We start from the raw sequence: 26,030 nt of genomic DNA on the forward strand, positions 1-26,030 counted from the left end.
GGCTAATTTCAATGGCATTTAAAGTCTAATTTGAGAAACAAGTGCAAAGCGCTTAGCCATCAACCACAATTCAAGGTGTCTCCAAATTTCAAAGCAATTAAGTGACACTTAAATTCAATTTCAATAGAATTTTGATGGTGTAAAGTACGAAGAAGAACAGGCATTGTTACATCAGGCGTACAGGTTCAAAATTAGGAAGTCAAGTAAGAAAAGATATCTGTAACAATGTTTATACTTGATGGGCAAAAGACTTATATAGGTAGAATAGGATTATCCGAGAAGATCATGGAAGTGGATTCTAGAGTCTGCTAGATTCTGGTGGTGGTGTGTGCATATAGTCAAATTGACACGTTATTGCAGTGTTTCAACATGCTTATAGATATCTAATTCTGGTCTAACAATATTTTAAAAATTAATGTATGAAATGTAATCTTTATTGTTTTATCTCCCAGTACACTGGGCTCAAAAGCCATATTGCATTTTTTAAAATGATTTTAATTTCCAACATTCTCTATAAACATGTACAATTGAAATTATTGGAAGTTTGCAGAGGAAAGACTGTCACAATGAGTAGTTGGAAGATTCTAAAATACTTCACTGTATGGAATATTGTACAAGTACTGAGGCAATTTACCTGCGGTGTTTGAGATGTAAACCAACTTGACAGGCAAATTTGAAGTAATGAATAAATACATCAAGCAAACTCTGACAATAGAAGAAAATGTAAAAAGAGATTTCTTAGGTGTAGAATATCACTGGGAACTTCCTTCCAATTTGATGAAAACTATGAGCTTTATTTCCGCTTCTAACCAGGTCAGCAACTTCACAGAATCCCTACAGTGTGGAAGCAGGCCATTTGGCCCATTGAATCCACACCGACCCTCCGAAGAGCATCCCACCCCACCCTGTCCCTGTAACGCTGCATTTCCCAGAGCAAATCCACCTCGCCCACACATCCCTCATACTACTGGCAATTTAGCCTGGCCAATCCACCTAACCTGTATACATAGTTATAGAGTCATACAGCATGGAAACAGACTCTTCAGTCCAACCAGTCCATGCCAGACATAATCCCAAATTGAACTAGTCCGACCTACCTGCTCCTGGCCCACGTCCCTCCAAACCATTCCTATTCCTGTAGCTATCCAAATGTCTTTTAAATCCACATCCACTACCTTTTGTAGGAGGTTCATTCCACATGGGAAACACCCTCAGTGTACAAAATTTGACTCGTGTCTTTTTTAAATCGCTTTCCTCTCCCCCTAAAAATATGCCTCCTAGTCTTGAAATCCTTCATCCTAGGGAAGAGGCAACCATTAACTCTATCTATACCCCTCACTATTTTATAAACTTCTAAGCACCTGGAGGAAACCCACGCAAACACAGGGAGAATGTGCAAACTCCACACAGACAATTGCCCGAGTGTGGAATTGAACGCAGGTCCCTGGTGCTGTGAGGCAGCAGTGGTAACTACTAGCCACCATGCCACCACTTGCCTCTGTTCCATCAGCTTTAATAGATTTCCCAGTAAGAAAAGACTGGGTTTCAGATTTTAAATCACCCTGTTTAATGATATTACAACAGTTGGGAATTGCAGTCAGGTCTCCTCGCTTTGAGATAGGGGTGCTACCACTATACCACAAGAACCCTATAAACCCAGTCGTCTTAAAAATTATCTGATGTATTGCACCTGATGAACAAGAGAAAATCATTTAGAATACATACAAATCAGCTTGAACTACCAGCTGTATAATTTCACCTTTGTTGGATTTTTAAGGCTGTTATTGATTTAGGTTGCCATATATTTATTTTATAGCAGCCAGAACGTTTAGAGGGTGGATAGAAGGCAGATTTTAACTGATCAACAGTAAGTGGGACAATGAGTTTGACAGGATCTTGATGTACATTGTTCTGTTTGGATTACTTGTTAGCTTCAACTGGTTTACAAATGCTACGCCAAATCTTGGCAGTATATTACATACTAAGAGATGTTCAGCTATAGCATTATGCCAAATCTCCAGCACAAGGTGTACTATTATTTAATATCCAAAGCTTTAATAAGGCTGCTTTCTGATGATTTTCTGTTGTGAAGAAATTCTAAACTACTGTTTTTTTTTATTTTCTCATGCCTCCAAACAGTTTGTAGTTCTGAAGCCTCTGTATTCCATGTTCTTAAACTGTCCAAATGATTGATTTTCTGCAAATATGTATAAGTACACAATGTTAATTGATTTGGATTCACAGTGTCTCTGAATGCAGAATGTATTTAGCTGAAACATGTTGCCAAAGTCTAGGCTGTACTTATGGGAGAGGAAAAACTTTTTTTTCTAAACCGTCATTAAGTGACTAGTTGACCCTACAAAATATTGATATCTGATAGATGGCAAATCTTCAGTGAGGTATGAAAACCATTCCATTAGGACTACGTCTTGAGCTAAGTTTGAGAAACATCACGATAGACTGCATTCGCAGCTGTGATATTTCACTAAACCTTCCTTCTGTTTCAGTTTTACAATATAGTTGTTGTTGTTAGCACTGTTGTTTCACAACACCAGAGACCCGAATTCAAAACCACCCTCTGGTTACTGTGCAAACTCCACACAGACATTCTCCCAGTGTCTGCACGTGGATTTCCTCCGGTTTCTCCAGTTACCTCCCACAGTCCAAACATGTGCAGGCTAATTGGATTGGCCATGCTAAATTGCCCATAGTGTCCAAGGATGTGCAGATTGGGTGGACTAACCATGGGAAGGACAGGGTTACAGGGATAGGGTACAAACAGGAACAGGCCCTTTTGGCCCACCAAGCCTGTGCCGATTTCCTAATCCTTATTTAGACCCACTACTTATTGCCCATGCTTAGTTTCTGTTCCTCTGTTTGCCTCTCATTCATCCCTTAAATGTTGCTGACGTGCCTGCTTCCATCACCTCCACTGCCAGTGCATTCCAGGCACCCACCAACCTCTTTGTAAGAGATTTTCCCCTAAACTTTCCCCCTCTCTCCTTGAACCTGTGCCCCACCTTCCCACCCCGGGGAAACAAAACCTCCTGACTATCCACCTTATCTATGTCTCTCTCATAATCTTGTAGACTACTAGCAGGTTGCTCCTCCGCCTCCATTTTTCCAGTGAAAACAATATCCTATGACAGTCCTTAATACCTCCAATTCTGCCAGTTTTGATGTTATCCACATGCTTACTAATCAGGCTACCTACATTTTCCTCCAGATCATATTCAAATAACAAAGGTCCCAGCACTGATCCCTGTGGAACGCCACTGGTTGTTGTTCTCTATTCCAAAAAGCACCCTTCCACCACTACCCACTGTCTTCTATGACCAAGTCAATTTTGTATCCATCTAGTCAGCTCACACCAGATCCCATTAGACTTTACCTTCTGTACCAGCCTGCCATTGGATACCTTATCAAACAACATCCACTGCCCTTGTCGTATCAATCATTTTTGTCACCACCTCAAAAAAATATGTAATCAAGTTGGTGAGACATGATCTTCCCTGCATAGGCCCATGCTTCCTATCACTAACAAGTCCATTTGCTTTCAAATGTAAATAAATCCTGTCTCTCAATATTTTCTCCAGCAGTTTCCCTACCACAGATGTCAGGCTCACCAGCCTGTAATAACTTGGATTATCTCTGTTTCCCTTCTTAAACAAAGGAACAACATTGTTCATTCTTCAGTCATCTGGAACCTCGCCTGAGGCCAAAGAGGAGGCAAAGATATCTGTTATGTCCCCAGTTATTTCCTCCCTTGCCTTCTACAGTATCCTGGGATAGAACCCATCTGGCCTTGGGGACTTGTCTTAGTGTATTTCAATACACCTAACACTTCCTCCTTCATTCCCCTCTCCTGTCTGAGAGCATTCACATACCTTTCCCTAACATCAACATCCCTCTCTTTGGTGAATACTGATGTAAAGTACTTATTAAGGATCTAACCTATTTCTCTGACTCCATACTTAACCTCCCTGCTTTATCCTTGAGTAGAACTACTCTTTTCCTAGCTAACCTCTTGCTCCATAATATGTAAAAAAAATGTGTTGGAATTCTTCTTAACTCTACTGGCCAAGGACATTTTCATAGCCCCTTTTATCCCTCCGAAGGACCCATTTGAGCTCCTTCCTACTTTCTCTATATTCTTCAAAGATTTTTTGTTTTTAGTTGCTTAGCCCTTGGGTATGCTTCCTTTTATTTTTTGATTAAGCTAATATTTCCACAGTGGTCACTGCTGCCTCGCAGCACCAGGGTCCCAAGTTCAATTCCAGCCTCAGGCGACTGTCTGTGTGGAGTTTGCACATTCTCCCTGTGTCTGCGTGGGTTTCCTCCGGGTGCTCAGTTTCCTCCCACAGTCCAAAGAAGTGCAGGGCAGGTGAATTGGCCATGCTAAATTGTCCATGGTGCTAGGCGCATTAGTCAGAGGGAAATGGGTCTGGGTGGGTTACTCTTCAGAGGGGCCAGTGTGAACTGGTTGGCCGAAGGGCCTGCTTCCATAATGTAGGGAATCTAATCTGATCTAGTTTAATCTAATCTAGTTCCCTATTCCTGTCATTCGTGTCCTTCACTTTCACAGGAACATGCCCGTTATGCACTCTAATAATCTGGTCCTTAAAAGACACTCGCATGTCAGATGTGGATTTACCCTCAAATAGCCACTCCCCAATGCACATTCTCCAATTTTTGCCTAATTTGGTTGTAGTTGGCCTTCCCAAACTTAACACTTTCATCCGAGGTCCACTCTTGTCTTTATCCATGAGCCTCTTTAAACTTATGGAATCATGGTCAGTATTCCCAAAATGCTCCCCCAGTGAAACTTTGACCACCTGGCTGAGCTCATTTCCCAATACCAGATCCCATATGGCCCCTCCATCATTGGACTATCTACACACTGTTTCAAAATTCCCTCCTGGACCCACCTAACAATTTGCTCCCCATCCAAATCTATGGCACGAAGTGAGTCCCAGTCAATATGGTGAAATTAAAATCAGCCACCACAACAACCCTATTATTTTCACATCTTTCCAGAATCTAGCTACATATCTCTCCCTTTCTGTCCTGCTGGCAGCAGGGAGGTCTGTACTACAATCCCAGCATTGTAATTGCACCTTTCTAATTCCTGAGCCCCACCCATAAGATCCATTAGATCTCTCGGGATGTTCTGCCTCAACACAGCTGTGAGATGCTCCCTAATGCAACTCCCCCATCAGTTTTGCTTCTCCTGTGTCTCATCTAAACAACTGATATCCCGGAACATTAAGCTGCCAATCTGTCCCTCTTTCGATCACATCTGTGATATCAACAACAACATAATTCTATGTATTAACCAAGGCTCTAATTTCATCCATTTTACCTGTTGCATTGAAACAAATATAGTCCAAGCTTCCAGTTCCGCTGAGCTCAGCCGTTGTCCGTGAATCACAAAAAAACTAATATCCAAGTTCCATGGGCAATGTGGAAGGCATTTTTTAAATTCATTCATGGGATGTGGGTGTCGCTGGCTGGCCAACATTTATTGCCTGCCCCTAGTTGCCCTTGAGAAGGTGATGGTGATCTGCCTAATGAACTGCTCCAGTCTACCTGCTGAGGTTTGACCCGTAATGCCGTTCAGGAGGGAATTCCAGCTTTTTGACCCAGCAACAGTTAAGGAATGATATATTTCCAAGTCAGGATGGTCAGTAGCTTCGAGGGGAACTTGAAGATGATAGTATTCCCATGTATCAGCTGTTCTTGTCCTTCTGGATCGAAGTGTTTGTCATGTTGGAAGGTTCTATCTGAGGACCTTTGGGGAATTTCTGCAGTGCACCTTGTAGATAGGACACACTGCTGCTACTGATTGTCAGTGGTGCAGGGAGTGGATGTTTTTGGATATGGTGCTAGTCAAGTGTTGCTTTGTTCTAGATGGTATCAAGCTTCTTGAGTGCCGTTGGAGCTATACCATCCAGGTAAGTAGGCAGTATTCCTTTATAGATGATGGACAGGCTTTGGATTGTCAGAACATGAGTTACTTGCTGCAGTATTCCAAACCGTTGATATATTCTTGTAGCCACAGTGTTTATGTGTCAGGTGCAGTTGCGTTTCTGGTCAATGGTAAGCCCAAGGTATTGACAATGTGGGATTCAGTGATGGTATGACCATTGAATGTCAGAGTGGGGGTTTAGATTGCTGCTTAATGGTGATGGTCATAGTTTGCCATTTGTATGGTGCACAAGTTACTTGACAGTTGACAGCCTAAGCCTGGGTATTGTCCAGATCATGTTGCATTTGAGCATGTACTGTTTTAGTATTCAAGAAAGCACAAATGGTGTTGACATTGTCAAACATCCCCACTTCTGTCTTTATGATGGAAGATTGTTAATGAAGCAGTTGAAGATAGTTGATCCTAGGACACTACCCTGAGGAATGCCTGCAGAGATATCCTGGATCTGAAATGACCGACCTCAATAACCACAACTAGCTTCCTATATGCCTGGTATTAACTTCAACCGGCGAAAAGTTTGACCCCTGATTCCCATTGATTCCAGTTTTGCTGGGGCTCCATGATGACACACATTATCAAATGCAGCCTTGATGACTAGGGTTGTCATTCTCACCTCAGCAGTAGAATACAGCTCTCTTTTTGTCTATGTTTAAATCCAGGATGTAACGAAGTCAGGAACTGAGTGGCCCTTGTAGAACTCTAAACTGTGTCACTCAGGCCATTGCTGAGCAGATGCTGTTTGATTGCAGTATTTATCACTTTACTGATGATTGAGAGTAGACTGACTGACTGGGTAGTAATTGGCTGGTTTGCATTTGATGTGTTTTTTATATTCCAGACATACCTGGGCAATTTTCCACATTGTCTTGTAGATGCCAGTGTTATAACTGACTGGAAGAGCTTGGCTGGGGGAGTGGCAAGTTCTGGAGTACAAGTCTTCAGTGCTATTGCCAGAATGTTGCCAGGGGGGCCCATAACCTTTGCAGTATCCAGTACCTCCAACCATTGCTTGATATCATGTGGAGTGAATCAAGTTGGTTGAAGACTCTTATTTATATAATGCTGGGACTACTGGAGGAGGCCGAAATGGATCATCCCACTTGGTACTTCTGGTTGAATATTGCTGCAAATACTTTAGCATTGAGGATGGGGATATTTGATTAGGTTTAGATTCCCTACAGAATGGAAACAGGCCTTTCAGCCCAACAAGTCCACACTGACCCTCTGAACAGTGACCCACCAGACCCATTCCCCATATTTACCCCTGACTAATGCACCTCACACTATGGGGAAATCTAGCATGGCCAATTCACTTAACCTGCACATTTTTGGATTTCTGGGCTTTCTCCTGCAGTGAGGTTGTTTAATTGGCCACCACCATTCCTGACTGGATATGGCAGGAGCTTAGATCTGATCCATTAGATGTGAAATTGCTTAGTTCTGTTTATCACTTATTGCTTATGTTGTTTAGCATGTGAGTAATCCTGTTTGGTAACTTCATTAGATTGACACCTCATTTTTAGGTATGCTTAGTGCTGCTCCTGGCATGCCTTCCTGCAATCTCCATTGAACCAGTGTTGAGCCATGGTAATGTTTGAGTGAGGGATATGCCGGGCCTTGAGGTTGCAAATTGTGCTGGACTGTAATTCTGTTCTGTAGATGGCCTCCAGTGCCTCATGGATGTGCAGTGTTGAGTTGCTCGATCTATCCTAATTTAGCATGGTGATGGTGTCACACAACACAATGGAAGTTCTTCTCAATGTGAAGGTGAGACTTCATCTGCACAAGGACTGTGCAGTGGTCATTGTTATTTATGCTGTAATGGACAGATGCATGTGCAGCTGACAGATTGGTATGGATAGGTCAAATGTTTTTCCCTCTTGGTTCCCTCACAACCTGCTGCAAACCCTCCTCCTTCCTTTTCTTAATATGCTGCATGAGAGTGATTTGTTGGGTTTACACTTGAATGATTTAATTTTATGTTGTACACCAAATCCTCACTATCTGGAGGAGAGATATGCCTCTATCTTCCATGGATAACAAACAACATGGATACTACTCCATTGTAACTTGCTTATGTACTGCGAAAGGGCACAGAATCAAACCAGTTGAGTTAATGGAAAAAACAAAGATGGGACTTGAGCTGACCTTGTGAGTAAGTGGATCGCAGTAGTTGAAAACTAGGAGTAAGTATTATAAATTAATGAATTACTCAGTATTGCTGTTCTTTGTGCATTATTAGCTGTTCTTAAATGTTGAGCAAACAGTTTAATATTCAAAGGCTGTGATAGCTATTTCTAAAATCATCCTTTTAAATAGTAGCCAGAAGGTGCTTATTGAAAGTATAATGTTAAACATTTACAGAATGTACAAGTTGCTTATCAGGTTTATACAATACATCTGAAACCTTCAAGTATATACCAGGTTTAATATCTTGGCTATTTTATTTTGTATAGTTTTGCTAAATTACCACTATGTTGGCTTTTGTCTTGCACAAATATCATAGAAACTTAATTTAACCAGGTAAATCTGATTTTATACTAGCGCTTGCTGCATCAACAAACCAGCACAGTTTTTGTCACTGCTAATTACAAAGTTATGATGAGATATGTGGCAAGAGAAATATATTACTTTAGATTATGTGGAATATTATTCAACTACAAAACATGGTAGTGTGATGACTTTTCTTCTGACAATCTATTAACCTTTGTTAATGTGAAATGTCTGAGACAAAATTACCAAAAAAAAGTCCAAATTATGTGAAAATTTCTCAATTTACAGCTTTTGACAAGTGGTAAAAGAAAGCTCAATATAATATGAATGTGTTATCAAAGGCTCTGTAGAGATACTGGACATATCATTAACAAGTTCCATTGAGATACCAGACAGGTAATTAACTATCTCCATAGAGAAATAGGACAGGTAATTAATGAGCTCTTAAGAGTTACTGGACAGTCGAGCAGGAAGAACGACAGTTTAACTGGACAAGTTATTACCAACTCCTTTTTATGGATCCTTAGGGATAATAAGCAGATTAATGAGCTCTTTAGGAATTCAGAAATATAAAGGTTTATTGAACACACCTATGATCGTCTGTGTGGAAAAGGCAAGACCTCAATAGGTTTGGTGGATAAGTACAATATGTCAGAATATAAAAAGGACCAGGCAATTTGGTCCTTCAAGCCCTCCATCATTCACTGAGATAATAACTGACCGTCTACTTCAACATTGTTTTCATGTATTGTGTATTACTTCATATCTTAAGTATGCAGAAACTTGTTGGTTTATAGGGTAGCATGAGCAATAAAGATATTGGTTTCAGTTTCTGGCCATCCTTTTTGCTTATTATTTAAATGAGTACCTCAAACGTCCTACAGTTCTCACTCACTGGCTTATTCCTAAGCCATTGAACCTAACTTCCCTCCCTGTTCTGAGTTTTACAGTTCTTTTGCCAGGGCAAGGCATCTCTTCAAAATACAAGCTTTCCATAGGTTTTGTCTTCGAAATGTGAAGTAGCCACGAGAAACAATGAAAACTGAAAAATATAATTGTTTGTAGTACTTGTACTTGCAAAACGATACGGCTGTACTCTGCTGTTGAATTTCTAGAGCTATGTGTGTTTTATGTTCTTAGAAGCTGAACAAATGTACAAGTCGGTCATTTGACCTAAAACAAAACAGACCTGAAGATGCTGGAGATCTGAAACAAAACCAGAATTTGCTGGAGAAACTCAGCAGGTCTGGCAGCATCATGGGGAGGGAAGTGTTGCCATTTCTAGTCATCAGAACTAATAGCACTAGCCTGTTGCTTGTTGGTGGTGCCATGGTTGGGGGTAGATAGGTGGACAAGTCTGAAAACTGGTGCTCAGCCTCCCAGGCCATTGTTCACAACTGTCAGCAACCTCATCTCATTTATGCTGGTCTCCTTGTGGAGTACCTGGAACATTTCTTGTTCCAATCCTATTCAGGCCACCACTCTTTCTCCAGTACATAGATTACATCGTTACTTCGAACTGGAAAAAGTTATGAATTTCACTTTCTTTTTCCACCCTGCCCTCACCTGATCCATCTTTGCTTTCTCCATTCCCTTCCTCAGTATCTTTGTTTCCATTTCTGGGAGTAGGCTAGCTACTGCTAGCATTACAAACCCAACTCCCACAGTTACCTGAAGTATACATCCTCATACCATGCTTACTGTAAGGAATCCATCCCATTCTCCCAATTTCTGTGTTTGAGTTGCATCTGTTCTAATGATGCCACCTTCTGTAGTTGAGCCCCAGAAATGTTCATCTTTTTCCTCAACTAAGGATTTCCTGTTATTGTGGTTGTACTTTTAATGGGATACTGCAACCAGACACATTCCCTTCCCCTCCCTGGTCAGCACTGCACAGGGATCTTTCCCTCTGGGACACCTTCATCATTTGTCCTCCCAACACCACACCACAGCACCCTCCTATGCAATCCTGGAAAATGTATTACCTTCCTGTTTGTCTCCCCTCAGCATTCAAGGCTCAGACATGCCTTCCAGATGAATCTGGCCAAATGTATTCATTGCTCACAATGTGGTCTCTCTATACTGGGGTGACCATTTTGCTGAACACCTGTGCTTTGTCCTTAAACAACGGCCCCAAGCTTCCAGCTGCCTGTCTCTTCAAATCACCACCATGGTACCACACCAACATATCTGTCTCAGACCTATTAACAGTGAGATGTGAAGGACCTTGCAGCATTTATGGCTCAGTAACTTTTACAGCCTGATATGTCCTTGTAATTTTTTTTCTTGCCCACCCCAACACGACAGCCATGTCCTGTCTTGGAGTGGATTGCTTTCAGCACATCCTACCCATTTGAGTTCTACTCTTAGCTCTCACTTTCACTTACTCAGCTTTTCCTCTGTCCTGGCTTATTACCAACAAGCCCCTTTTTGTCTCTTGACCCTCCTTTTATCTGACGCTTTTCCCTCTTGCGCTTTCTCTCTCTCTCTCTCTCTCTCTCTCTCTCTCTCTCTCTCTCTCTCTCTCTCTCGTGTCCACACTCGCCTGCACACTGAGACACTCCTGCCTCACTCTCCCCTTCCACCCACTCTCCTCTTCCACCCACTCTCCACTTCTTCCTCCACTCCCCCCCTCCCCCCATCCAGCCCACCCCACTATCACCTTCCCTCCCTCCCCTTCCCTCCCCCACCACCCACCCCACAACTCTCTCCTTCCCTTCCCTTCCCTTCCCCCCACTCTCCCATTCCCTCCCCCCCCCGACTCTCCCCTTCCCACTCCACCCACTCCCCCACCCACCCCCCACTCCACCCACACCCCCCACTCCGCCCCCTCTCCCCCCCACTCTCCCCTTCCCTCCCCCCCCCCACTCTCCCCTTCCCTCCCCCCCCCACTCTCCCCTTCCCTCCCCACTCTCCCCTCCCCCCCCCACTCTCCCCTTCCCTCCCCCCTCTCTACCCTGCCCGCCCCGCCCGCCCCTCCCTCCCCGGCCTCCCCTCCCGGGCCTCCCCTCCCCGGCCTCCCCTCCCCTCCCTCCCCTCCCCTCCCTCCCCTCCCGCCCGCCCCCTCTCTCCCCTCCCCCCCCGCCCCCCCCTTCCCTCCCCGCCCGCCCGCCCCCCCTTCCCTCCCCGCCCGCCCGCCCCCCCTTCCCTCCCCGCCCGCCCGCCCCCCCTTCCCTCCCCGCCCGCCCGCCCCCCCTTCCCTCCCCGCCCGCCCGCCCCCCCTTCCCTCCCCGCCCGCCCGCCCCCCCTTCCCTCCCCGCCCGCCCGCCCCCCCTTCCCGCCCGCCCGCCCCCCCTTCCCTCCCCGCCCGCCCGCCCCCCCTTCCCTCCCCGCCCGCCCTTCCCTCCCCGCCCGCCCGCCCCCCCGCCCCCCCTTCCCTCCCCGCCCCCCCTTCCCTCCCCGCCCGCCCGCCCCCCCTTCCCTCCCCGCCCGCCCGCCCCCCCTTCCCTCCCCGCCCCCCCTTCCCTCCCCGCCCGCCCGCCCGCCCGCCCCCCCTTCCCTCCCCGCCCGCCCTTCCCTCCCCGCCCGCCCCCCCCGCCCGCCCGCCCCCCCTTCCCTCCCCGCCCGCCCGCCCCCCCTTCCCTCCCCGCCCGCCCGCCCCCCCGCCCCCCCTTCCCTCCCCGCCCGCCCGCCCCCCCTTCCCTCCCCGCCCGCCCGCCCCCCCTTCCCTCCCCGCCCGCCCGCCCCCCCTTCCCTCCCCGCCCGCCCGCCCCCCCTTCCCTCCCCGCCCGCCCGCCCCCCCTTCCCTCCCCGCCCGCCCCCCCTTTCCCTCCCCGCCCGCCCCCCCTTTCCCTCCCCGCCCGCCCCCCCTTTCCCTCCCCGCCCGCCCCCCCCTTCCCTCACCGCCCGCCCCCCCTTCCCTCACCGCCCCCCCTTCCCTCCCCCTCTCCCCTTCCCTCCCCCTCTCCCCTTCCCTCCCCCTCCCCCTCCCCCTCTCCCTCCCCCCTCTCCCCTTCCCTCCCCCTCTCCCCTTCCCTCCCCCTCTCCCCTTCCCTCCCCCCCTCCCCTTCCCTCCCCCCCTCCCCTTCCCTCCCCCCCTCCCCTTCCCTCCCCCCCCTCCCCTTCCCTCCCCCTCTCCCCTTCCCTCCCCCTTTCCCCTCCTCTCCCCCTTTCCCCTCCCCTCCCCCTTTCCCCTTCCCTCCCCCTTTCCCCTTCCCTCCCCCTTTCCCCTTCCCTCCCCCTTTCCCCTCTCCCTCTCCCTCCCCCTTTCCCCTCCCCTCCCCCTTTCCCCTTCCCTCCCCCTTTCCCCTTCCCTCCCCCTTTCCCCTTCCCTCCCCCTTTCCCCTCTCCCTCTCCCTCCCCCTCTCCCCTTCCCTCCCCCTCTCCTCTTCCCTCTCCTTTTCCCCTTCCTTCCCCCTTTCCCCTTTCCCCTTTCCCCTTCCCTCCCCCTCTCCCCTTCCCTCCCGCCCCCCCCTCCCCTTCCCTCCCGCGCCCCCCCGCCCCTTCCCTCCCGCCCCCCCCGCCCCTTCCCTCCCGCCCTCCCCTTCCCTCCCCCTCTCCCCTTCCCTCCCCCTCTCCCCTTCCCTCCCCCTCTCCCCTTCCCTCCCCCTCTCCCCTTCCCTCCCCGTTCGCCCCTCACCCCGCCCCCGCCCCCTCGCCCCTCCCCTTCCCGCCCCCTCGCCCCTCCCCTTCCCGCCCCCTCGCCCCTCCCCCTTCCCGCCCCCTCGCCCCTCCCCTTCCCGCCCCCTCGCCCCTCCCCTTCCCGCCCCCTCGCCCCTCCCCTTCCCGCCCCCTCGCCCCTCCCCTTCCCGCCCCCTCGCCCCTCCCCTTCCCGCCCCCTCGCCCCTCCCCTTCCCGCCCCCTCGCCCCTCCCCTTCCCGCCCCCTCGCCCCTCCCCTTCCCGCCCCCTCGCCCCTCCCCCTCCTCTCCCCGCCCCGCCCGCCCCCTCCTCTCCCCGCCCGCCCCCTCCTCTCCCCGCCCCGCCCGCCCCCTCCTCTCCCCCTTCCTCTGCCCACCCTTGTCTCTCCTGTGTACCCACCTATGCACCAACACGCGCTCATCCCCTTTTTTTTCTGTGCCTCCATGCTCCGACCCTGCCCTCCCGCCTCGCTCCTGTGCCCCCCGACCCTGCGCGCGCGTGCTCTCTCACTTTCCTTCTCCTGTACACCCATGCATTCTTCCTCTTCTTCTTCCCTTCACCCACAGTGCGCATGCTCTCTCCACCTCAACTCTTTCCTCCACAACCCCCCCCCCCCCCACCTCCATCTTATAGTGCCTCCATTTCCTACCTGCTATCAGTTTTGATGGAGTTTCTCCAAAAATTTGTATTTGGATCATAAGTCATTTAGCTTAATTACAATCAACAGTATGTAACTTCATACTTTAAAATTTGTACCATTTGTTTGGCTTTGACTAAATCTCACCTTACCAAGTTAAAATTATTTTCAAATGTGAACCTGACAATATTCTGTTCCATACAGGATCACTTTAATTTTATGACTTCAAAATTAGTACTGTGATATCTCAGTTTTGACAACACTATTTTATGTTTCATCTCTGTCATAGTGTGCCATATCAAATTCATTCGACTTGAATTGGTAGTTAGGTTTGGATTCTCATTATAAGACTGTATATAAATTTATGTAACATTGTCTTCAAATTGAATATTTCTACAATTAATTTGGCTTCCATTTGTCACGTGTGGTAATTAGGGCCTGCCTCTTTAACCTTTTAACCATTGACCACCATATCCTCCAGCTTGTCTGACATGAGAACGACATCAGATGAAGAAAGGGCACGACAAATTACTGCCACACTTATATAAATCGAACTGTTCTCAGTTTTCACCACAGCTAATTCGATCCAGTTCACCTCACTCATTTTTCTGAGTGAGATCAAAAAAGGAGCCATGAATGAACAAGTCCATCACGTCCTTGACACATCAGTGTGAGAATGAAAAGCAGGCCATGAGGGAGGGTTCCTGTCTTTAGAGTTCAGACAATACCTGATGAAAGAATGCCTCATTCAAATCAATCCTATAGCAAGTAGGGCAGAACGCCTCACATCACTATCGCAGACCAGTTAAGGCTTAGCAGGTTTGATTCACCAGGCACCACCACCTTGTAGTTGTGACCTTTGTTGTAATGTGACCTTTTCTTGTCTCCCTGACCTGAAGCCTCCCACTGCTGCTAAAGGCTATTTTAGATTCTGATTCAGTTTGGTTATGCTGGGAACCCCAGCAGTGTTAATAAGGTAAAACGTCCAGGTCGTGACTTGAGCGACATGGTTGTAACTTTCTAAACTGTACCAATTTAAGAAAATTGAGCTGCAAGTAACATTTGACTTATTTTTATATATGAGGTGATGCCCTACTTTCCAAAAGATGCAATTGTTTGGTATTTACAGAAAATAATACGACTTTATATCCTAGCTTGGACTGGAGCATTTTTTAAGATGTAGGTAATACAAATAAAGGATATTATCTTAGTCACAAATGTCTGTTAATCCAAAAGATAACAATCAAAACTCTGAAATTTAAACTAGTTTTATTAACCTCTGTTCCGCTTGGAGATTAGGCATTGATATTGGTATTACAAATTCCAAATCTTTGGTTTATTTTGCAAACAAGTTTGGAGTATAAAAATATATATCACTTCTTTTAGTGGCAAAATGATTTTTCATCACTGGAATAAATAATCAAGAGAAGAAGTATGAAATGTTAAGTAGGGGAGGGAGCAAAGGGACAGTATTGAGGATTATTGCAATAGAACCATTGTTCAAGCTGAAATGGGAGTTCAGCTCTCTTGGCTGTGCTGTTGTGATTGAATTTTGAACAACAAGTTAATTTCCTGTACTCTGAAGACCATGAAATTAGTGAGTTCAAATCGAAATTTCTTAATAAATTATAGATCTGATCCATTATATTTTAAATGCTGTGAAGTGGTGACAGTCATTTTGGAAGTGCACTCTGGCACTGTAACGCACTAAATGTGTGCAGCAAATGCTGAAAGAGGGCAGATCTGACCTGTTATGGAAAGATTTTAGAAGTACCTGAGGATATAAGGCAGATAAGATTATGGGAGTATTAATTCGTGTGATGAATTTTTAAAATTTTGGTTTACACAAGTTCCTAAATATAGATGAATTCAAATTTGAAATTTTGATATTTTAAGTGGCAAATAAGGAAACTGGGAGAAAGAAAATAGAAAAGTGAACCGTGCTGAATTATTGTTTTGACTCTTTTATGTAGAGTCAAGTTAAAGGAAAAAAATAGTTTTAAATTGATCAAGTGCCTCGACTGTGGCTACCTTTCTGGATAAACTAATCTAGCATTGTGCAGCAGTTGGAGGAGGCTAGCAGTTACTTGCCATGTGTGTTGATTTGCAAAGAACATTACAGTCACACCTGGATTGGCCTGTAATTCTTAAGTTGTGGAGAAGCTTCTAAAGAATGTACATCCGGAAATTAAAAAAGAGGATTAGCATGGGAGTGCATCAAAGTTTTACACATGACACATCGTTATAGTGGATCGATAATGGATTTTCATTTAAATGAATGATTGTATAGTTACCCTGAACTTCAAGTTAGAATTTTTCTTTTTCTTATTCCAGTTTAACCAAACCCACAAATCCTGAAGATACAAAAACACTAGTATCCACTGACAGACATAAATGTCAAGAAAATAGTCAACATTCAAGTAATGCATTCAAGCAACATCACTTTGAACGCTATGGGGAGAAAAACAGAGTAAGTGTAATAAATTTTTAACACTTTTATATAATGACATCCAAACATGTATCATGTACCAAGCCCAATAAAGTGCTGTTTGTTTTGAGATGAATCTTCCACTTTTTGACTCATTTAAGCTGAAATTGATTTTCATTGTGTTCCTGTTATTGCCATGACTGCTCTAATGATATTTTTAAATTTTAGTCCTTTGGTAAAATGTTCAACTTTATAGTTTCATTTTTGGATTAAATTTATTGTGAAGAGTTATTTAATCAATGATTTTTGTAGTATATTGCCTAGTACTACTTCTCCCTTCATGGATTTGATATGTTGGAGCCACTACAATTACTGCTTTTTTATTTATCTTGCGTCTTTCCAATTTCTACATCCACTTTTAAAGAGTCATAGATGTTCAGCATGGAAACAGATCCTTTGGTCCAACTCATCCATGCCAACCAGAATCCCAACCCAATCTAGTCCCACCTGCCAGCATCCGGCCCATATCCCTCCACACCCTTCCTATTCATGTACCGATTCAAATGCCTTTTAAATGTTGCAATTGTATTAGCCCTCACCACTGCCTGTGTCAGCCCATTCCACACATGCACCATCCTCTGCTTGGAAAAAGTTGCTTCTTGGGTTTCTTATATCTTTCCCTTCTCACCCTAAACCTATGCTCTCTAGTTCTGGATTCCCCCACCCCAGGTAAAAGACTTTCTATTTACCCTCTCCATGCCCCTCATGATTTTATAAACCTCTATGAGGTCACCCCTCAGCCTCTGACACTCCAGGGGAAACAGCCCCAGCTTATTCAGCCTCTCCCTATAGCTTAAATCCTCCAACCCTGGCAACATCCTTGTAAATCTTTTCTGATCCCTTTCAAGTTTCACAACATCGTTCCGATAGGAAGGAATCCAGAATTGCGCACAATATTCCAAAAGTGGCCTAACCAATGTCCTGTACAGCCGCAACATGACCTCCTAACTCCTGTACTCAATATTCTGTTAGTAGCATGTTAGTAATTACACTTGATTTTTACTATATGGTATCACTGAGCATTTGAGTTGACTCCCTCCACTTTGTCCTCAACAAGATGCCTAAAGTGTGGCTGCACTCACCTCCAGTGTCTGGTTTTGAGTTAGCCACAATGTATTCCAGTTAAATACTTGGATGTCTGAAGCCATCATTTGAGCCTTGCGTCATTCCATATGCCATTGTAACCTATACCTAGCCTTGTCATCTCTGTACTCAACTATTTGAAATTCTCTTTGGCTGGCATCCCACGCTTCACACTCAATAAACTTAAGCTCATCTAAATCTCTGCTATGCCTTTGATTTAAATTAGCTCTTGAACCCTATACATCCAACTTAAAGTTCACAGTTGTCTGCTTCAACCCCTAAATGTCTTTGTCCCTTTTTTTTTGTAACCTTCTGTTCTACACCACTCTCCTACAGAACTGATTATTTAACACTTGACTTTTGTTTATCCACCTCTGACATCACACCACCATTTCATCTGAAAACATGCCCAAAGCTGGCTCACAAATAGAGAAAAGTTAAATGACTGGCTGCTTATTATGGAGGGAACGGTTTAGATAATTGACCACAATACTGTTAAAAAGGTGGCTGTTTCACCAATGTGGCGAGATTTAGAGAAATGGTGCTGAATCACATGAAGCCCTCTATAGCAATGATGTGAGAAAGGGTGGTGAGTAAGTTTCTGTTCCAAATTTGAATAAGTAATCCCTGTCTAAGATCTACCTCTGATTTTAGTTTACCAAATTTTAAAATGTATTATTCAGCAGGTTGTGCATTTGTGTGGTGAAGACTAACGTAAAGTGCACAAATGTTATTCTAAAATCACATCATGGTAAAAATTGAATAGATACTTTATTTGTGGATTTAAGTTTTATTATTCATAAAATATCTGTAAATGATGTATAGTTGAGTTGTATATATTAAGTTTTTGTGATCCTTAATGTTTGGGAAATTTAACCGATACTTGGCATGCAAGGAGTTTGCAAATTTCTTTATGCATATCCTGTCAAACATGAAAGGCTTTATTTAGTGTGTTCAGTTTTTTTTAGAAATCTTATAACACAGCCTGGATTAATCCATAGCTGATTAAAGTGTAATTTGTAACCAGACGTGGGATTCCAGTGTATCATTCCCATTTGCTTCTGTTTTATATGGAAGCCTTGGTCCAGGCATAATATTTCTTGGCAGCCTAGTTATACTTTAATCAGAATTTAATAGTAACAAAATTTTTATCAAAGTAACATGTTGACACATCAGCCAGTGAGTTTTCTCCACAGACTTTCATCTTGACAACTTTGATTCACTTGAATCAAGTGTCAGCAGAATGGTCTCCCTTTTTTATTGTGCATTTCACACATTACTTTATCAAAAATGTATTGAAGCTTTGCTGAATTTTTCTCTATGTATGGTTAATAACCATATATGTTGCCAATGACCAGTATGTAATTTGATGGAATTTTCGCATGAGGACTCTGCCACAATCCCAATAAGAGCACATTGAAAGAATTACCTGGGAAATTGAATTTTCTCTTGGGGAATTACTCTTTGTTTGGAACCCTCAAAGCCTCCATTTAAATCAGACTTCAGAGTTCCAATAAAATTAAGTAAAATGGTTACTCAGGAAAACTCTGATTGTTAAAGTACATGGTCTACTCCTGAGTAACTATTGAATTATACCTCACGCCACCAATGGTATCTCCCCCAGATCACTTTCATGCCCCAAATTATCCCCCAGCAGAATCGTCTCACAAACACTAAAGCCCCTATCCCGCTGCATCTGATCCAAACCAACATTCCCACTGGACCCACCCCAACTCTCTGCAGTCCAAACCAAACTAGCATCCAGCCTGGCCTGATCTTCCTTCCACCTGGCATCCTATCCAACTGGCACCTCATTCCTCTCTATTCTGACATTCTACCTCTAAAACCTGCCAAGCTGGTACTCTTGCCAGCTAGCATCCTACTCCCTTAGCACCTACTGATATACCCACCTGGCACACTACCCTCCCAGTATCCTAACTTACCTAATGTACTTAGCCACTTTGACCCCATTTGACAGCAGCTGTCAGGACCATTACATTTCAGAATATGGTAACCCAACTGCTGTGAAAATCTCTAGCATCTGCAGTCTTCACTTTCTCCTGCTGTGAAAACTGGGCATGGTTTGTCTTCCTCTGACAGTTTTGCACTACAAAAGAACTGGAAAAATGGAAGTACAGTTACTCATTTCAAAGAGACCCCTGATTGGAATCTCCAATTAGAAGGATAACACAGTGGCTCAGTGGTTTGAACTGCTGCCTCACAGGGCCAGGAACTCTGTTTGGTTTCCAGCCTTGGATGATTGACTGTGTGGAGTTTGCACATTCTTCTCGTGTCTATGTGGGTTTCTGCTGACTGCTCCAGTTTCCATGCACAGCCCAAATACATGCAGCTTAGGTGGATTGGCCATGTTCAATTACCCCGTTGTCTCCAGAGATGTGCAGGCTTTATGGATTATCCATGGTAAATGCGGGGTTACTGGGATAGGGTAAGGAATGGATTTGGGTGGGATGTTCTTCCATCGTAGACTTCATTAGACTTCACTGTGTAGAAGACAGTGTGCTGAAGAAGTTGATCCACATGTTCCCCAACTAGAAACCATGGATGAACTGGGGACCCATTCCCTCATGAAGTCTAGGTCTAAGGCATACAAGTCGGGCAACCCTGATCTATGCAGAAATTCCAGGTACGAACTTCATAAGGCCATCAGAGACACCAAGTGGCAATACCAAACTGAGCAGGATACCCAGACCAACCACACGTTACCCATTGTTTGTGGCAAGCCTTGCGTGACGTAACAGCCTACAAAGCAAAGTCAAACAGGGCAATAGTACATCCCTACCCAATGAGCTCAAAGTATTCTATATTCGCTTTGAAAAGAAGGTCAATTAATTGATGTCATCTAACCTGTCAGCCTCGGATAAACTGTACCCACGATAACTGCTGAATACATTCACTTGGCCTTAAGAGTGAACCCACAGAAAGCGACCGGCCCGGATGGAGTCCCTGGCTGTGCTCTCTGACCCTGTGCAGAGCAGCTGATGGGAGTATTTGCAGACACCTTTAACCTCTCCTTTGTACAATCTGAAGTTCCCACCTGCTTCAAGAAGACTACCATCATCCCAGTGCTAAAGAAAAATCACAGTATGCCTCAATACTACTGCCTGGTGACTCTGACCTCCATAACTATGAAGTGCTTCAAGAGATTATTTGTGGCTCACATCAACTCCAGCCTGCCAAATTGCCTTGATCCTTTGCAATTCGCCAACCAGCACAACTGGTTCACAAAGATGCCATCTTCCTGGCCTTACACTCATCCCTAGAACGTCGGGATGACAAGGATTATCTACTTATTGGCTACAGTTCCACCTTCAACTCATCTCGAAATTCCAAGACCTAGGTCTCTGCTCCCTACTCTGTAACTGGATCCTTAACTTCCTGACCCATAGACAGCAATCGGTAACATTGGGCGTCAACACTACCTCCACTGTATTCCTCAACACTGGTGCCACAAGAGTGTGTACTCAGCCCCTACTATACTCCTTAAATACTCATCACTGTGTGGCCAAATTCTTCTCCAACTCCATTTAAAAATTTGCTGACAAAACTGTTGTAGGGCAGATCTCAAACAACAAGGCAACAGAATACGTGAAAGAGAGAGTGCTTAGCGACATGGTGCAAAGACAACAATCTCTCCATCCGTGTTAGCAAAATGAAGGAGCTGATCATTGACATCAGGAAGTAGAGAAGAGGGCATGCCCCTGTCTGCATCAATGTTTCCCAGATGGAGACGGTCAAGAGCAACATGTTCCTGGAAGTGATATAGAATAGTATCCCTACAGTGTGGAAACAAAGAATCGGCCCAACAAATCCACACCAATCCTCCAAAGAGTAACCCACCCAGACCCATTTTTCACAGAACCTGAGGAAAAAAAAATGGGGCCAAATATTACATTTTAAATGATGTTGAGAGCTAGAGTTTAGGGAAAAAAAATGAGCATAGCTGTTAAGGAAGCTTTTGGAAATTATGTTTAAAAAGTCTATCAAAGGATTTGCCAGCTTAATCTCCCATATATTCTTGTGATTTCAAAGAGGCTATCCACCAAATAGGTTAACATTACCTAATTACTAATACAGTTTGAATGTTATCCAATAACTGCAATTTCTACATAAATAATTACTCTAGCATTTGTGAATTATGACTTGAAGATGTGTGTCTTATTTCAAGTTCATTGAGGGCCTATGGTATACCAATTATTCTTCAAATTATTCCTTTAATTGTAAAATAGATTTCTCTGTTTAGTTAAGATGTCTTTTGTGTAGTGTCTCTTAATATTTATTTTTAGTGAAAGTGTTATTTTAAAGACAAGGAGATACAGTTCTTGAAGACTGTATGCCGAAGAGTGCCAAGTTGAATTCACTTTATTTGCTCTTTCATTAAGAATCTGTGTTGGTTTCAATTGGTGCATAATTTATGTGGTCTCCATACAAAAGTTTCAGGATAATTTGTCACCTGTTCTCCATCATTGCGTACTGAAGAGGCTTTATGCTGGGTATGTACGTAATAATTAGATTGGTTGCCAATTCCATTCTACTGCCAGTACCTGTCTCCAAAAGCAGTGTTTAAATAGGAATGATAGTCCGTTTAGAAGCAGTGTGAACTCCTTAACACCTAATTAAACATTGAAAAGTAAATGAGGGGAGTAGAACAGCAAATGTGAAACTAACTATATTGATATTTTCAGAGCCAAATTTCTGGTTGGAACACCAGTAAGAAGATTATGGCTTGCCAGATCTTTCTTCCTTATCTGACTCTTCAAACTGCTTTGGTATTAACTTGTGTATTTTTGACATAGTTATTCTTAAGTATTCTTGCCTGCAATGTGGCCAAGCAAATTTTGTATGTTGATCTATAAGTCTGACTCTTAGGACGCCCAAGTGCAAGATATTTCCCTGTGAGCTTTTGAATCCACCATCCAGCTGAAATGTGGGTCAGAAACCTGCACTGTGATAAACAACCACTCATTGAAGTTTTCCTCAGGGCAGCCAACCAGAGATCAGAGGGTGGCCCTTCCATCCAATTAAGGATGGCAGGCAAGCTTTCAATTTGGAGCCAATCAAAAGCCTTCCAGCCTGAAAGGAGCAGCAGCCTGCATTGGCAGGAAAAGAAGGAAGCTTGTAAATGTGTTGGGATTCAAAGTCGGTGAGGTTTGCCTGCAGCTGCTGCAGCAAGCCTTGGGGATCTTTGAGCGTGTCTATAGCATAGTCCACCAACCTACTCTTCACTCTGCCACGCAGCAAACATCTCCTGTCAACTCCTCCTACCATGTAATTGGTTGTTAATTACCTGCATCCCTATCTGAACCCCAGTCTCCACAAAAAATTGTATTGTGGGCTTAAAGGTAAAGCCCCATATTTTAAATTCTGAAATACACCATGAATGCGTTGTTTTGAATACAAGTATTAGAGTTTTACAGTTGAGGAATACCTGTAGCTGAAGCCAAGCTAGATCAGAGGAATTTCTGATGAGCTGATATTTACATGGAATGTAAAGCAGAAGACAAGCCAAGATTGTACTGCAACAGTGAAGTCTGGAAGTAACAAGAGCATAGTGGTTGGCTCCATTATAGGCAGAGGTCCTAATATTCCTGATTGTATGAAAGCAATGATGTATGTAGGGCTCAATGTCAATTTTTGACATAAAATTGAAGAACAGATACAGGCACCTGATTTCCTTGCATTTGTATGACAGTTCCTCAAGTTCCTATCAAAAATCTTTTGCTCATTAATATTATTTCCCAGTTGTCATGCAAAATTATAGCTCACATAAATTTATGCCAGATCTAGGTGCACTAAGACTTAAAGTTGCATCGCTGATATTTTATTTCCATATTTATTTTTAATTATCACTCTAGACCTACAAAATATTTTCTGTATATTTTAATTGAAATAAATGATTTGCATTTAAAAATGTTTATAATTGCATTTTCTTAAACATTTGCATGTGAGATGGTTTGGTGGCTTGAAACATGAATATTTAGGCTTGAAGCAGTTAAGAAGGAGCATAGCATAAGTTTGTTGCTCTCCTGACCATTTGCACTAATTTCCACTATTATGTGATTAATAGCAGATTCCACCATTTGCATTGATTACATCCACATGTTCCCCACTATCCCCTCTTTCAAACCTTCTGCTATATCTGTATTGGTCACACAGCTTGTCTGATATACAATATTGGATGAATAGAGGTTTTCTTCATTTAAAATGTGAAGACCAAAGCCTTCTGTTCATACTAGAAATGCTGTTAAATAATCATCAATTCCATCTCCTTCCCTGACGACTTCCTGACTCCAAGTCCAACTATTCACTACCTCAGTGCCTTGATCCAAACCCATGTAATATTCGTTAACGCTACCTACTATCCGTTCTGTAATTTTGCCAGTCTTCTCTGCTGCTTAACTATATAAATTGCTGATCATTTATTTCAATTAAGATGTACGGAAAATATTTTGTAGGTCTAGAGTGATAAATAAATAAATAAAGATGAACGTAAAATATCAGAGATGCAACTTTTAGGTTTTAATGCACCTAGATCTGGCATAAATTTATGTGAGCTATAATTTTGCATGACAACTGGGAAATAATATTAATGACCAAAAGGTTTTGATAGAAACTTGAGGAACTGTCATACAAATGCAAGGAAATCAGGTGCCTGTATCTGTTCTTCAATTTTATGTCAAAAATTGACATTGAGCCCTACATACATCATTGCTTTCATACAATCAGGAATATTAGGACCTCTGCCTATAATGGAGCCAACCACTATGCTCTTGTTACTTCCAGACTTCACTGTTGCAGTACAATCTTGGCTTGCCTTCTGCTTTACATTCCATGTAAATATCAGCTCATCAGAAATTCCTCTGACCTAGCTTGGCTTCAGCTACAGCTATTCCTCAACTGTAAAACTCTAATACTTGTATTCAAATTCTCCAATCTCTGTAACATCCTGCATTAGGCAGAGAAATTTCTGTCGGAGTCCACGCACAAACTTGAACAGCATTTTCTTGCATAGAAATTGAGAAATGAAATGTCAAGTACTAACTATTTCTGGTGGAACCGCTGATAGAAACACTGACAGCGGCTTAAATACCTGCTGCTAATGCAATAAAGGTCTTGAGGGCAAAAAGTGAACGGTAGTCAGATATCTTTCCATGTTGAGTGAAGGTTATAATTTCAGTTAGTCACCTCTTGGAGGTATGTCACAATCATGTGAGGGTGGAAAAATATAAACGTTATCAATTTCAGTAAATGCACTGCAAGGTCAAGACTAGGGGCTATGAAAATGATTATCCAAGTTATACATTGCAAAGGTAACTCCTTGAGCCAATAGAAATTTTCTTGGGAGCACAATATAACAGCCTACAGCAAATTGCTTTTACGTAGCACCTTTTGACATAATAAAATGTACTGTGACACCTGACTAGCAAAACAAAACTGATATCGATCAACCTAGGGAAATACTGAGCAGGTAGCCAAAAGAGACGGTAAAGTTTGAGGAGGAGAGATTGGGTCATGGCACAGAAGGCAACCTAGATGATAATCAGTTCTGTCATGGGGTCACTGAGTTATTTGGAGGTCCCTGCAGATTATTTTGCTGCCAATCCAATGCATTTAGTGACCGAGTTAAAAGAATAACTGATGATAGAAGTAGGTACCTTGACTTTTAAATGCAGTTTTAAATTGATTTACATGTTGCAAGAGAACCTAAGTTATGGTGGTCAGTGGTTGAAAATCAAATCTTCCTTGAAAAAGGAAAATCTGTTTAAGTACTGGTAAAGTAAATTAAATTCCTCCAGTTGAGCTCAGCACACTTTGTTATTTAAATAAAAATCAGTTTATCACCTTGTTGATATTTTCTTTTGTGTAGCAAGGTAAGGCGATCTGTGATTATTCAGTAAAAACATAGTTTGCCCTATGTAACTTGTTTAAACTAGTTTAACTAATGTTGCCCAAACCAACGCTCAAATAGTATAGAGCAATGTCCTCCAAATTGTGTTACAATTATTCTAATTCAAGAAATGAAATACTAGTAATTAATAAAAGTCATATGGAAGTTTTCTTAAGTGTCTTTAAGGATTTTAATCAACAGCATTCATCTGGCTGCATGTTAAAGGAATTTCAGAAGGCATCCTTCTGAAATGATGACTAAAAAACCTTGACACAGAGCAAGCTTCCCCAGTATCTGACTCATGACTTCCTAACCTAGGTGTATTTGATGGTATAGTGCCATACAAAAATTTAAAATAATCTACTCCCCACTAATGAAACCTTCATCTTTGAAGCAGTGAATTAATTTCTTTCGCTTGCATATGAAAACATAATATCATCAGAAAAGTAAATACTGAAAACACAAAACATCGGCAGTCATAAAATAGTTGCCAATAGTTGTCTTTGTACAATTGCAGTTAATAGGCTGCTCAAAACAAATTTTAGTTTTGAATGATTGATGTAATATTGATTACAAGCTGAAGAACTCAATCATCCTACCAAGAAATTAGGACCTAATATCAAGAAGACTGATACTTCTAGTTTAAAATAAAATTAACAACAGTTGTAACCATCTGTATTAAAATGTAATTTTGCAAAGTGAATTATTTTGCATAAGAGTCAGGATTTTTCTTATTCACCCATAGTGTGTGGCGTCCCATTGTCTAGGCCAGCACTTATTGCCCATTCCTAATTGCTCTCGAGAAGGTTGCTTGAGGACAGTCTGTGGTGTAGATATACCCACAGTGCGATTCGG

At 43.6% G+C, this 26,030-nt stretch overlaps 1 protein-coding gene across 1 annotated transcript in view; it reads left to right on the forward strand.

The window, feature by feature from the left end:
- The window catches only part of rab11fip2 (RAB11 family interacting protein 2 (class I)), a 91,864-nt gene that overhangs the window by 63,976 nt on the left and 1,858 nt on the right, over positions 1-26,030 (forward strand). The window contains exon 4 of the mRNA XM_072557332.1: positions 16,033-16,168. Coding sequence (XP_072413433.1) covers positions 16,033-16,168 — 136 coding nt within the window. The remainder of the gene's footprint in view (positions 1-16,032; positions 16,169-26,030) is intronic.

This window comes from Chiloscyllium punctatum, chromosome 38, assembly GCF_047496795.1.
Source record: "Chiloscyllium punctatum isolate Juve2018m chromosome 38, sChiPun1.3, whole genome shotgun sequence".
In the NCBI taxonomy this organism is placed as follows: domain Eukaryota; kingdom Metazoa; phylum Chordata; class Chondrichthyes; order Orectolobiformes; family Hemiscylliidae; genus Chiloscyllium; species Chiloscyllium punctatum.